This window comes from Crinia signifera, chromosome 1 (assembly GCF_055691185.1).
Source record: "Crinia signifera chromosome 1, ASM5569118v1, whole genome shotgun sequence".
NCBI classification, from domain to species: domain Eukaryota; kingdom Metazoa; phylum Chordata; class Amphibia; order Anura; family Myobatrachidae; genus Crinia; species Crinia signifera.
In genome coordinates, this window is record NC_139217.1 from 248,045,161 (window position 1) to 248,060,368 (window position 15,208).

At 42.4% G+C, this 15,208-nt stretch overlaps 1 protein-coding gene across 4 annotated transcripts in view; it reads left to right on the forward strand.

The window, feature by feature from the left end:
• RNF38 (ring finger protein 38) overlaps window positions 1-15,208 on the forward strand; it is a 204,535-nt gene that overhangs the window by 179,160 nt on the left and 10,167 nt on the right. For 2 of the 4 annotated variants that reach the window (XM_083179862.1, XM_083179867.1), the window contains exons 3-8: window positions 6,896-7,089; window positions 9,360-9,573; window positions 9,680-9,847; window positions 10,253-10,423; window positions 12,680-12,841; window positions 14,152-14,258. In XM_083179862.1, coding sequence (XP_083035988.1) covers window positions 6,896-7,089; window positions 9,360-9,573; window positions 9,680-9,847; window positions 10,253-10,423; window positions 12,680-12,841; window positions 14,152-14,258 — 1,016 coding nt within the window. Of the gene's footprint in view, window positions 1-6,895; window positions 7,090-9,359; window positions 9,574-9,664; window positions 9,848-10,252; window positions 10,424-12,679; window positions 12,842-14,151; window positions 14,259-15,208 lie in introns of all 4 variants that reach the window. The other 2 variants (XM_083179851.1, XM_083179857.1) reach the window with 1 other exon arrangement.

Below are 15,208 nucleotides of genomic sequence, written 5' to 3' on the forward strand. Positions count from 1 at the left end.
ACTCAGAGTACATATCTCGACTGTGTCAATTTCTTTCCAAAGAAGGATTGCGTTAGAACCAGAAGTACAGACCTTCCTGCAGGGGGTTTCTCTATTGAAACCTCCCTACAACCAACCAGTAGCGCCAGGGGAATTATCTCTGGCTCTGGAGTACCTTAAAGAGGCGCCTTTTGAGCCGTTAAGGTCGGATGACCTTCGTTTCCTTTCAGGGAAGCTGGTATTTTTGTTGGCGGTGGCGTCAGAAGAAAAAAAAAAAAAAAAAGAAAAAGAGTATCGGAGTTGATAGCTTTGTTCTACAAGTCTTCCTCCCTTATATGTCATGATGATAGGGCTGCCTTTCGGACAGTACCCCTAGATTTTTACCAAAAGTAGTCTCTGCTTTTCATCTAAATCAGGAGATTGTTCTGCCTGTGTTTCAACCCCCAGAGGGTTGTTAGGAAAAGGGACAAATTGAGGAATTTGGATGTTGTGCGCGTCTTGCGCGTTTATGTGGACAGAGTTAAGAGTGTCAGAAAGACTGATACTTTACTGGTTTGTATGACATACACAAACTTAGTTGGCCTGCTTCTAAGCAGACCATTGCTAGGTGGTTGCGCTCTGTTATTGCGTTTGCATATACTAAAGTTGGTAGGCCTGTACAGGCCAGGATTAATGCGCATACCACCAGGTCGGTTGCCACCTCTTGGGCGGTTCGACATGGGGCAACAGCTGAGCAGGTTTGCAGGGCTGCCACTTGGTCATCTGTTCATACTTTTGCCAAATTCGATAGGTTCCATGAGTTCGCGTCGGTGGACGCATCATTCGGGCAAGCAGTGATGAAAACTGCAGACCTGAGCGTACCCACCCAAAAGGACCGGCTCTGGAACGTCCCAATGTGAAGCTGTGTCACCAGGACCATTGAAAGAGAAAAAGGGATTTTTGTAAGAACTTACCGTTCGAATCCCTTTCTCTGATATGGTCCTGGTGACACAGCGATCCCTCCCTTACGCTCAGTAAGTATGCCAGTGTTCATGATGTTTCATGTTATAATTGGTTGAAAAGTTAAATTTAAAATTGTGCATATAATATGTGCAGGTGTTTGTACTGAGTTAATGTATTCCAGTGGCTTTGAAAGATTGAACTGAGGAATCAGGGATGCAGTAGGGGAGGAGCCTACCCTCCAAAAGCTTTAGGATAGGTGCCTGGCTCCTGCGGACCCTCCTACATCCCAATGTGAAGCTGTGTCACCAGGACCATATCAGAGAAAGGGATTCGAACGGTAAGTTCTTACAAAAATCCCTTTTTAGATTCATGGCAGTCAATGAATATTTATGTACCTGTTTCTTAGTGTATTTGTTTTAAAATAAATTAGCAAACATCTCCCAAATACTTTTTTTTTCCGGATGCACTCTGTATTTTAATGGTCACCATTCCAATATCTATTATGCAAAATATAGCTGTTTACCTAATGAATTGGTATCCTACATAAGGTTTTTTTTTTTTATTCTAATTTACATATTTTAAATGAAAGCTTTCAAGTCTGTAATCCTTTTTCTAAAGTCCATTTAAAAAAAATCTTGATCATTGTTCTTAAGTAACGTGAAGCTGTAGAATACATTTGATTAAACCTATTGGTATGGTGTAGTAGAAGAACTGAACCCTTTTTGGCTTTTGAAATTACCAGGATAGGTATTTGCACAGATTTCACATGTCTTCTATGCTTTAGTGCAGGCATGTCCAACGTTGGCCCTCCAGATGTTGTGAAACTACACTTCCTAGCATGCTTTGCCACAGTTTTGGTATTAGAGAATGCTAAAACTATTGCAAAGCATGCTGGGATGTGTAGTTTCAAAACATCTGGAGGGCAGACGTTGGACATGCCTGCTTTAGTGTGTCGCAGTAGTTGGGAAAGGTAAAGGTGCATACACACTATACAATTTTTTTTTGACCAACTTTGTTAATTTCGGCCATTATAAACGAAATGGGACAAAAATATCTTTCAGTGCATTTGCGAAGAACAACGAATGATGCACATAGCCGCCAGTTGTTCGTCAACTGTGCATGCAACTCAATTTGGATATCTTTCAAAAAGAACCTATAAACTGTAGCTAGATATTTTGTCTGTCTTCAATATCTTTCGTCCAGGACACTGGGTTGAATGGAAATGTCTTTCAGTGAAAGTGGTCTAAAAAATTGTGTGTGTGTGTGTGTGTGTGTGTGTGCAGTTTAACCCCTCATGCTATTTTAGTGCAGCAGCTATATGGCATATCTTTGTTCAGAAAATAAGTTCCCTGCTAAGTGACCAATATTTGTTGACTTCCCATAGATTTCTTTATTATGGCATGGCTCCTGACTTATTGGCTAGATCAGTGGTTCCCAACCCTGGTCCTCAAGTACCCCCAACAGTGCATGTTTTGCAGGTCTCCACACAGAATCACAAGTGCTGTAATTGGCTCCACCTGTGGATCTTTTCAAATGTGCCTGAATGAGTGCACCTGCCGGGTGACCTAGGAAACGTGCACTGTTGGGGGTACTTAAGGACCAGGGTTGGGAACCACTGGGCTAGATAATACAAAATGCATTGTCCTGGTTTTAAAGGCTCTGGTTTTTATAATGAAGGGCTGGATTCGGCATGAAAAGCCGGCGGTCGGGATCCCGGCGTTCAAAATCCCGACGCCGGAATCCTGAACACCGAAATCCCGACAAGGGGGGTGTGGATCTCCCCTCCCCCCCCCCCCGAGGGCTCGCTGCGCTCACCAAGCAGCGGGCCCGGTGCCTCGCTACGCTCGGCACACTAATTTATTCTCCCTCCAAGGGTGTCGTGGACACCCACGGGGTGAGAAAGTGTCGGGATTTTGAACGCCGGGATCCACGCCCGCGGGTATTTAAACTGCATCCCGATTGGCTTTTGGTTCATTTTAGTCTGTTTTAATAAACTGTTAAGGCCTGTACACACTGGGCAACTTTGAGCTGAGAGTCGCTAAAAACAGTAGGTTTGAGCGGCTTTCAGCTCAAAGCCGCCCAGTGTGTATGCCCAGGCGATGAACGCTGCTGCGCGCTCCCGCAACATCGTCGGGAAAGCCTTTCATCTGCTGGTTATATATAGGATGGCTTTGCATAGCACTGCGCTATGCAACGCCGCCCCCCCTCCTCCGTTGGCGCCGGGCAGGGGGAAAGCCGCTCAGTGTGTATGCACTGAGCGGCTTTCCCTGCACATCATCGCTGTCCATACACGCTGGGCATAGTCGCCCAGTATGTATGGACCTTTAGTTTACTGTTACATTCATGCCAGCGGTTGCAATGCATAAGCTGCTTCTGTATCCATTCAAAGACTCTATCATTTTGTTAAAAAAAAAAAAAAAAGCTTTTTTTTTTTTATTTACTTTTTTGATCTGCTTCCATTTTCACAAGCCTTTTTACAGACTTTTTTTTTTTTTTTTGCATGTTCACCATTATTCGACAATAGCTTATACAACTCTGAAATTGCATAAGAGCTTGGGATCATTGCTCCCTATGCTAATATGGATTTTCAAGCTAGCATTGAAAAATAGAACAGAGGCTAAAAAAAATGTTTGTTTTCCATAACAAATTGTGAGCATGTGTGCCTGCTTGTCCCCCTTCCTAACTCTGCCTTGGTTAAATGCATTCCATATTAACAGACATTTTAAATGTGCACTAGGTCTTGACTTAAAAGTACAACTTTAACAATGACTTAAGAAAACAGAGAAAATAGTTATCTAAAATATAAAGCTGAACTTATTATATTGGGAAAGTCTTACACACCACTTTTTGAATACTTCAATGTTCTTACGTGTGTGTGTGTTTAAATATTTATATTTATATTCCCTGTTACTATTATACAAGAACGCTATTTCCATGTTTAGCGTAAAGGCCCCCATACACTAGCCGATTTTGGTCAGATTTCAGCCAGATCAGTCGGATCTGGCCGAAATCGGACCAAAATCGGCTAGTTTTGATGTCCCCTCAGATCCGATGCGCGGTCCCGTGCGCATCGGATCTGCGTCGGGTGGTCGGACCTGCTGCACGTCCGACCACCCGACTTGGGACCTAGTGGGGCGGCGCGGCGGTGGAGGGAGCAGGGGGGGCTGGGGACGCTGCGGGGGACACGTCTGTGTCCCCCGCTGCTGGGGACAGCGTCTGTGCGGCGAGAAGGTAGAGGGAGCAGGGGGGGCTGGAGACGCTGCGGGGGACACGTCTGTGTCCCCCGCTGCTGGGGACAGCGTCTGTGCGGCGAGAAGGTAGAGGGAGCAGGGGGGGCTGGGGACGCTGCGGGGGACACAGGCGGCATAGAGCCGGGCAGGGGGAGCCGGCCGGGAGCTGTCAGTAAAGAATAAAAAAAAAAAAGCCCATACAATGAATGGGCAGCCTGTGATTGGCTGCTGAGCGCTCTCTCAGCCAATTGCTGACTGGCTGAGAGAGCGCTCAGCCAATCGCAGGCCGCCCATTCATTGTATGGGCTTTTTTTTTTTTATTCTTTACTGACAGCTCCCGGCCGGCTCCCCCTGCCCGGCTCTATGCAGCCTGTGTCCCCCGCAGCGTCTCCAGCCCCCCCTGCTCCCTCTACCTTCTCGCCGCACAGACGTGTCCCCCGCAGCGTCCCCAGCCCCCCTGCTCCCACCTCTTAGGCCCCCCCCCCCCCCCTGCTCCCCGGGTTTTTTACATGTGATAAATCGAGACGATTTATCACATGTAAAAAATGGCACATCAAGTGCCATTCTAATCAAGCTCCCCCGGGGAGCAGCCGGGGAAGCTCAGGGGGAAGTCGGGGGCGACTTGTCCTAAGGACAAGTCGCCCTAGTGTATGGGGGCCTTTAGACTGCAGATGGTTCCCAATCTTGTCCTTTCTGTATAAAAGCTCTTGAACCTTCGGTCATGTGGCTGAATTTAGGGAGGTTACTTCTTAATTGAAAATATGTCTCTTGATGATGATGCATTAAAATAGACACATTTACCCTCCTTTGTTTAACTGTAGATGAATTTAAATTAGTCTGATGCATTCTCTTTCAGAGGAAAAGAAAAAGGGAAATGCAAACAGGGTTTTTTTTATTTCAAAGGCCTTGAATGGGTGTTTGCATAACACAATTTGTATATAAAAGGAGTTCATGTAGTTTTCTAGCTTTGACATGCAAATGATGTTGAAAATTCAATTTGAGTAACTTTGATGAGATTGCTGTGCTCTGCGTAATTTCTTCTGCGTTGTCCGTGGTTTTTCAGAGTAGTTATGTTGGATATGATGCTTTAATTTTTGCTAAATGTTTTGTGTGTTCTGTATACGTGTGGAATCTGTTTATGGGTACAATACGTGTGGAATCTGTTTATGGGTACAAAACAAAAAGCCTAACTTTCTTGTGAATTGGATTTTACATGCAATGCATATTTGACAGAAATTGCCTCTTTTAATTTTATATTTGCTTGGATAGGTAAAACCCCTAATATAGATCAGTACAGTTTTGCCATAAATGGCTGCAGTTACTGATCAGCAATCTTTGGGCATGTACAGCATTCTCACTTTGCACGGTATTTGAAAACTGGTGTTTTAACTCCTACCTCCCTAGTTTTATGGAAATCTTTTGATTAATACAGAAAAATGAATGAATAAATGCTTTGACAGCAATTATGTATTTTACATGTCAGGATTATTATTCTTCAGTTATGAGATAGTAACTTGTCTTGGAAAGAGTGTCCCTGTTTTTTTAATTTATTTTTTTCAGTGAATATATCACTTTTGGTACAGTATTTTCTGTAACTAGAATCCCCCTTTGAACTTGTTGATTATTCCCAAAGTTATTGTGAAACCTATAGGAATAGTCAAATTTTGCATGTGCAGCAGCATCACAAATAATAGTCTTATCCATTCTGGCAACAAAAATCTGAATTTTGGGTGTAGGTACTAAGGGTGGGTGGGGGATTCTGTTAGGTGTGGTAATTTACCATGGGCTAATTGATTCTCTGGGAATATACAGCCCCTGCCAGCAGCACTTATCACAGATTTTGTTTACACCTGTAAGCCGTGGCAAACGTTTCACACGAATAAGTGATCTGTTCTCAAATTCTGTGTTACCGCCTGTTAACATGTTACTGTAACGGCTTTTACACATCATATTGGGGAGTGCAATTTAATAGCTATGGAAATTAAAGCCTGAAACGAAGTCCCTTTATTCTGCGAGTAATTGAATTCCCTCTTTTTTAAGCTTCTAAAAATGAACAGTGGTTTCTAAATTATTATTTTTTTTCACTGTAGTAATTGTGTATTTTATTACTCTTTGGCCGCATAATTCAGTACATCTGTGTCATGCACTTCAATACAAATATCTACTATGCAAATCTGTTGCCAGCAAATTGGTGGGTTTTTTTTGCATGTGATTTGTCTGATGGGCTGGACTTCAGGGTACTAGAGGTGCTGGCAAATCGCATGCGATATCCTGAAGTTGCTAAAAAACAGCCACGATGTACACCTGATGCCTGCAAATCTGATTAATGTTAATCTGGTCCGAACTTTGTCCCGATGCGTACGTAATATGGATTGGGTCCAGTGTCAAACACATGCGATTTTTGCCACTTTCCATCTGATTTTTCTGCCCAATCATTTGAAATCTGATGAAAAGCTACCAAATCAAACTAGTGTATTGCCAGCTTTAGACCTAACCTGAAAATGTGGGAAAAAATGTTCTAAAGGTCTTTCAAATTATATTTGGTGGGAAATGATTTGGTTTGAGGATCTCCTTTTAAAAACTGATCTCCTTGGATTTTCTGTGTTACATAATTTACTGAGCAGATTTTACTTTTTTTACCACATGCTTTAGACCATTCTAAATGAACACTTGACCAAGAGCATCTAATAAATGTAGAATGTAATGCCCAATTAATTTTTTATTTTTCTTAATTTGTTCTTCAGAACGAAGACAGTCGCAGTCCAAAAAGACAGAGATTGTCAAATTCGGTTTTCGATTACACAGTGGCATCTCCTGCACCATCACCGCCAATGCGACCATGGGAGATGACCTCAAATAGGCGTCCTCCTTCGGCTCGTCCCAATCAGCACCACTTCTCAGGGGAAAGATGTAACACACCTGCTCGCAACAGACGAAGGTAAGGAGTTTTTTCAAATGTGGCTATGTAAGAGCATTATTATAGGGTGGTTTAGATGTATGAAACATTGATATATGACTAGAGAGCTGAGCCGTGCTGATTTTAGTAAGAAAACATTTCCGTAATGGAGGAATGGTAGAACTCTACAGTGTACACAATGGCCAAGAGTGCGACTTCAGTAGCTGTGCTGCAGGGATTACCCTACATCATTATCCCTGTCCCCCATCTCGGGAGGCTTCAGAAAATAATCACAGCTCATCCTTAACATCCTTCACATATGTTCCTGTCCCCATCTTTCCTTAGCACTTCACCTGCTTCCATTAGGAAAATATTTCCCGTATGTACCTCTGCCCCTTACATCACTATGGGGGCTATTCAATCCGTGCAGACTTTTCCATCAGTGAGAATCATAAAAAAAAAAAAAAAAAATTCCTATGGTCAGAAAGCGCATGCATTGATCATATACTTGCCGATCCACGTGTTTTTAGTTGAAAAAAGTTTTCGACCATTTTCCACAAATTCAGACCATTAAACAAAAGTTAAACCTGCATCTACAGAAAGGGTGTGGTATGTTTCTCCGACAGTCGGAATCCCGACAGTCATTATCCCAACGTCGTGATCCCGACTGCCCGGACTCAGACAGCGTGGCCAGCGCAACAAAGCCCCTTGCTGGATCGCTGCGCTCGCCACGCTGCGGGCACAGTGGCTCGCTACGGGAGCCACCCATTCTATTCTCCCTCTATGGGGGGTCGTGGACCCCCACAAGGGAAAATAGCCGACGGCCGTCTGTATTTTAACAGTCGGGATCCGACGTCGGGTCAATGACTGTCGGGACCCCGTCCGGCACCCCTACAGAAAAGCTGGCCGAAAAATGCTGCATTGAATAGGTATGTCCAGATTTTTTGGCTAATGAAAAAATCCGGACAACACTGATTACCTCCAAGTAGGACTCTGACTCTCCTCCCTAGGAGCAGCTATAATCTTTTTTTCCTACTATCTACATCTGCACCTTACTATTCCAAGCATGCTTCTGCTTTTCCTTCCCACAAGTGCCACTGCCTGATAGCACCCTTTGTGCACCTATTCTATCCCCTTCCGAGATGTTCCTCTGACCTATAATCTCTTGTCCCCGTATATTCCCCTGTATTCCAGGGGCTTGTCTTTGAATATGTGTACCTTTTTTTTTTTTTAGTATCGTCCCTCCATTCCCTCCCCCCTCCCCCTCTCTTGGGGGGGCTCGCCCAGAGTAAAGGTTTCTGTTTTGGTGTCAGCCTGCCTCTTTTGGAGAGTATGTTGATTTTAAAATGCAAGTACTGTATTAAGGTTCTGCAGAAAGGTTCCAGATAAAAGAAACTAGAAGCTGATTTTATTGGTTATATTGTGTGTGTTCATAAGTTTAGGTGTCCCAGTGTAAGGTATTTGCCTCTACCTTAGACAATAGATCTAGTACTTCTTAAACATGGCATGTGCAATATATTCTATTGTCTAGCACCCTATATGCAAAAATAAAGACAATAATAGACTCTCTCTAAAATTATCTTTTAGCTTGTATCTGTAGACCATTGACTCTAAAGGTGGCCACACACACGCAGATTTATCTTCAGATCTGGTTGGTTGGAACAAAAACATGGTTATGGATAAGAGCAAATGACCATTGACCATTTGCTTGGAAAACTGACACTCATCCATAACCATGTTTTTGTTCCAACCAGCCAGATCTGAAGATAAATCTTACTAGTGTATGGGCACCTTTAAGAAATATTCCCTTGGTGAAACGGGCCACATGAGATGAATATCGCGTATTGGGGTATATTACGAAATGTATCCCACTTGACTTGGACCCCCTACAAGGCAAACTGGTCAACGGATGCAGTGCTTATTTTACTACATCGAGTTCTTGCGCATCCGGAATCGAAGGGTTCCTTTGCACAGATCTTATACATAGATTACAGTTTTGGTTTGGCCTTTAATACGGTAGTTCCATCATCGTTATTGAGCGAATGTTCTAACTTAGGGTTGAGTAAGTGCATCTGCAGGTGGATTCTGGATTTGTCAGGCCGCATTTCAGACTAAAAGATCAGGTATCTGAGGTTACCTCAGGGGCACGTTTTGAGCCCTCTTTTGTACTCTGTACTTCAAGCTCTGAATCTGTTAATTATGACATTTGCAGATGATATTGCCGTGGTGGGTCTTAATGTTGGCCAGTTAACATGCCAGCATATTTACATGATGGAATGTTAAACTAGTTATGCTTTTTTTTTTTTCTTTAGCCCTCCAGTTAGGAGACAAAGAGGAAGAAGGGACAGATTGTCTCGGCACAATTCCATAAACCAAGATGAAAATTATCATCACCTCTCTTATGGTCAGCAGCAACCCGTAGAGGAACCCAGAGCTTTCCACCCACCGAATGTATCCCCTCGCATGTTGCATCCAGCTGCACATCCACAACAGCAGAATGCTGTAATGGTTGACATCCATGAACAGGTATGAGACTATTGTGCGTACTTTACTTGTTGTATTTATCCTATGAAATATTCCTCTCTTGCTCATTTCTTGTTCCTGCGCTTGTAATTAGCGATCTCTCTTCCAGATTCACCAGGGCACAGTGCCGGTTTCTTACACTGTCTCAACGGTAGCACCACACGGAATCCCACTCTGTACTGGGCAACATATCCCAGCTTGTAGTGCACAACAGGTTCCAGGCTGTTCTGTGGTCTTTAGTGGACAGCATTTACCAGTCTGCAGTGTGCCTCCTCCCGTAAGTTGTGCAATGCTAAGTAATTACCATAATCATATAGTAATGCCTTTCTGCATTTACATCTTTTTATATTTGCAGCACCACACTGCAGTTAAGGGCCTCGGGTACATGCCACATCTAAATGGATTTAGAATTTTTGCTGCCATCTAGTGTCTACTCCACTAACTTCTACCATAGTGGCATGTGCCGATTTCTCTCCAACAGTGAAATAAAAAATCCTAGTATGTATTTAAAATCTCTCTAGTTAAAAAGGGGCTAATGTGGCATGTGCATCATTTCCACGGAGTCCCTCAGTTAAGTTGATATGCAATCATTCTTTGTTATGAATGCATCATGACATCCCCGCTAAAGTCTGTTATCTGGAAATACATTTTAGTTATTGACTTTTTTTTTTTCTGATCACAGATGCTTCAAGCCTGCTCAGTTCAACATTTACCAGTCCCCTATGCTGCTTTCCCACCCCTCCTTTCCAGTGATCCTTTCCTGCTGCATCCACCACACCTTTCCCCACATCACCATGCTCACTTGCCGCCTCCTGGCCAATTTGTGCCCTTCCAGACACAACAGTCTCGCTCGGTAAGAATAATTTAGCAATTTACTGATTGCACTCAACTATCTGAATTTGTGTGTGTGCTTCCTCTTAATTATGCTATTGTGACATTTCATGTTACAGAACCTTATTTAAGGAAAAGTAAATTTGGACAAGCTTGATATGTCAAGAAGGCCCTTATTTTACCACAAACAGCTGTCCATTTTTATTACTGTGTTTGTAGATACATAAATTCTTACTTGCAGGAATTTTACAGCTTCTTATATAGACCAGCATATTGTGTTGCGCTTTACAAAGGAGACAGTGATACAACAAACAGGGTATTTGCAGACAGTTAAAAGGCCCTGCTCGCAAGCTTACAATCTATAGTATGACACTTATTTATTTACCGTTCCTTATATAGCGCACACATATTTTTCGCAGCGCTTTACAGAGTATAGTTGAACATTCACATCAGTCCCTGCTTACAATCTAGATTTCCGATCACATGTACATGGGCACACACAGACATTCTAGGGTTAATTTTTATTGGAAGCCAATTAACTTACCAGCAAATTTTTGTATTGTGGGAGGAAACCAGAGTACCCGGGAGAATATACAAACTCCGCACAGATAGAGCCTTGGTGGAGATTGAACTCAGTGCTGTGAGGCCGTAATGCTAACCATTACACCATCCGTACTGCCAATGTTCCCTCTTATTTTACGAAGGCTGTGTGCGGCAAAAGATTTTAGCTGTGCAGCTTTGGAAGGAAATTTTTATTTTTGTGCGTCACTTATATATAACTGGAAAATGACGTTCAGCATTTGTGTTAACTTTACTTCAAAATGATATTAAACATTTAAACATTCAAAACACAGCACACAATGTAGTTAATGGGTGAAACACACATTAATTGAGTCCACAACTGCAAAAAGGGACCACTGCTGCTTTGTGGGCTCTGTTGTAATGTCTGTGCGCACGCTCGTCGAGTTGTGTGCGCGCGCACGTGCGCACAGCTTAGAGGGAACACTGCGTACTGCCCTATATCAATACCTGAGTTTGTGTGAATTGTTATGGCTGCAAATGAAAACCAAAACCATTTATGCAATTGTAGATGGTCATTCTTTTTTTCCCTATATTAAACCTACACAAGATGGCTTAGTGTGTGAACACACTAATGTTTGGCTGTTCCTGTCGCACTGAATGAGCAGATGCATAAAGCCATGCAATCCAATTGTAAAGCGCTATATAAGAAACTGTAAATAATCTCCCATGTAAGTCAGCTTGTCATATTTCTTCCCCCCTAGAGCTATCTGTACATGCTGGTATTTGTAAAGTGGAAATGTTTAGCTAATTCACGGGGAAGTGGAAGGCCACACATGCTCTTATAATGGGGCCACTGAAAGATGAAACTGTTAACAAAGCCATCTACAACCCGCACTAGAATGCTCCAAATCGCTTGTGAGCCCAACTTTCGCACAGGAACGGTTTGGTGGTTTCATGCAGTAGGTTTTCATTGTCCAGCAGCTGCTGACAATCTTCCAAAACCCCTGTTGGCTGGTGTGATGTAAAGCACATTGTCAGTCACCGCAATTTTAAATATTTTTTAGTGTAGGCTCAATATTGTAGTAAAGTAGGGGGCAATAACCCCATATTAAAGCCTGTCGTTTTTGAGATGTTCAACAAGCACATATGGGCATGATCACTTTAGCCACATACGTTTACCCTTGTAATGTAGTTTATCTATGAAGGACACTAATTTAGCGCTGCAGTAGTATAGTTTTAATATCTGATTAGACATAAAATTACTTTTCTTGTTAAATGAACCTTTTCATTGCAATGCCCGTATGCCTATATTTATTTTTTGAGATTAGTGTAACTTTAAACTTGAATAAATCATTTCATCTAAGATTTTCTTCCAGTAGAAAACCACTTTTTAGGTAGCAACAAAGTCTACAGTACAGATTAAATAGTCTCTCTCTAGGAAGTTTAGGAACCACGGCACACTGATTGTCCACATGTTTTCTAATTGGCAGCCACTAGTAATGCTTTTGTCTGCCTCTTTGACCAGAAATAATAAAATGTTGTCTTGGACCACCAAATCCTATGGCACCCCAAGGTTTATAGGCACGTATTTTGGGAACCACTGCTCATAACGGAGGACTTGACAGGGTGTGTGTGTGTGTGTGTGTGTGTGTACACAAAACTCTACCACAGAAAAATACTTGATGAATGCAGGAAATGCCTTTTTTTTTTTATTTTTCCTAAATGTTTTTTTTTTTCTTTTTTTTTCTTCCTGCAGCCTCTACAGAGGATAGAGAATGAGGTAGAACTGTTGGGTGAACACCTACCTGTGGGTGGATTTACATACCCTCCACCTGCTCATGCACCATCATTACAGCCAACAGCCCCATTACAATTCATAACTCATGATCCTTTGCACCAGGAGGTTTCCTTTGGAGTTGTAAGTACCTTTTTGCTAACAAGCTAGTCATAAATAACATTATAAAAAACCTCACTTGGCTGCCTGTACAATATATAGTTGGAAACAAACCTTTACTTTGTGCCCACGTTATCTGCTGCCTCATGTCACACAACTAACCTACTGAATGCTCTCTCTCCTGGGCCTTCTCCCTAGTACCTTACAGCTTTATTCTCAAGGTAGCCAACCATGGCGTAGACTACATGCTTTACTAAATGTTTTTTGTAACTTGCACCCCAATGCTCATATGATCCAAATGCATATACAACTGCGCTCTTATATTGGGAAGACTCAAAACATTAATGCACTCTATAGGAATTGATGAATTTCTGAACTAAAATTGAGTGCAATTTAGAAGACCCAGGGCCAAGTTATCCCCTTCCGCGTCCTCAGATGTGGTTTTGATCTCTGCCCAATTCGTAGTGTGACAATTGATTACATTGCGTTGCTGTATCATAGCAAGCAGGAACAGCTTGCAAGGAGCACTGTCCCTGCGATGCCACGCTGCAGCATTATCATAAGCAGTGCGAAACTGCCACCAAAACTTCATATCTCTGCTCTGTGATCTCCAGTGAAGAAGATGAATAACTAACTGAAAAAAGTATATATAACCACTTCTTGCTGAGTAACACAGGCTCATAAATAATAAAAATATACTTACCTGTAAAAAAAAAAAAACTTTATGTACAATAAAAAAAAAGCTATTGAACAGTTTCTGATGTGTAAATGGATTATATAAATGCATTTATGTCAGGTAGTTTCATATAAAATAGCTTACACAGCTAAATCCTTTCTAATTACGTTTATTAAAGAAACCATGAAACGGATGTAACAATGCATCCAATCTGCAACGGAATATGAGATCAAACAGCCAGTCTTTGTGGTTCATGTTGACATGAATTATCAAAGTGGCACCATATAACTTGGCTTATCCAAAAATTGCAGTACATACATTACTATTGCTACAAATGTCTGGGCCACATCTTACTTGCTGCCTAACATTTCAGGATGGCTGGGCATCCATTTATCATGGCTGCGCATAATGTGTACATCTACTGTATGCCTACATACACTGTGTGTCAATGACTCTGTGACCAGGGATACATGTTTGCTGTTCATATTATATTGCATGTCTGAAAATGTAGTACTGACTGTTCATACTGTACCTACAGATCGAAATGTCTCGCAGGCCATTTTGTAGACTTTAATTTTTAGAATGATTTTCATATCCCAAAGCCAGAAGATTCTTTATATTACGTGTTCATTTTTTTTTTTCTTCTTTAAATTTACAGCCTTATCCTCCATTTATGCCTCGAAGACTAACTGGTCGTAGCCGATATCGATCACAACAGCCAATACCACCACCTCCTTACCATCCAAGCCTTTTACCTTATGTTTTGTAAGTATTTGACATGCACAAGATGCCTTCTTTAACAGAATATAATATGTATTGTTTTAGTTCTGTGGACAAAGACCGACTATACCACATTCGGCGTAATAACAAATATGCAACACATATTGCCTTTGATGCCCCTTTCAGACCGCACTTTAAAAACGGTATATTGCCGTTTTTTTACCATTTTAAAACGGTAATGTGTGCGGTCTGAAAGGTGCAGGACCACTTAACCGGTTAGAAAAAAACGTTTTTTTCTTAACAGGTTAAAATGCAGGGTCCTACCCATTTCAGAACCGGTATTTTAGGCTCAAAATCGGTTCTGAAACGGTATTTAGGACCCAGCCAATGAGCTGGGTCCTAAATTCAGCACAGTGAATACTTAATGAACGCTCATTAAGTATTCACAGCACTGGAGCCCCCCCCCCGTGTCGACTTACCCCGTGCCGGTATCTCCGTTGTGGTTCTGTGGTTCCCGGAACTGCAGCTCAGTATGCTCGGAAAGCACTTATGAAAAAAGTGTCTTTCAGAAAATGGCTGCCCCCATACGAAAGACAGTTTTTTTTAAACAGGGTTTCCTATGGGGCAGCCATTTTCTGGAAGACACTTTTTTCATAAGTGCTTTCAGAGCATACTGAGCTGCAGTGCCGGGATCCACAACGGAGGTACTGGCACGGGGTAAGTCGACACGGGGGGGGGGGTCGACACGTGCGAGGGGAGGAGGGGGGAGCTGCACGGAGGGGAGGGCTGAAGGCTGCACTGGCTTTGACCCTGTATTTGGAAAGTTTCCAAAAACGGGTCTGCCAGTGTCAAAAAATCGGCACTTAAATGGTAATATACCGTTTAAGTGCTGCGGTGTGAAAGGGGTTTTATCTGGCAGACCCGTTTTTGAAAACGTTTCCAAATACAGGGTCAAAGCCAGAGATGCGGTCTGAAAGCAGCATGATTTTGTCAAT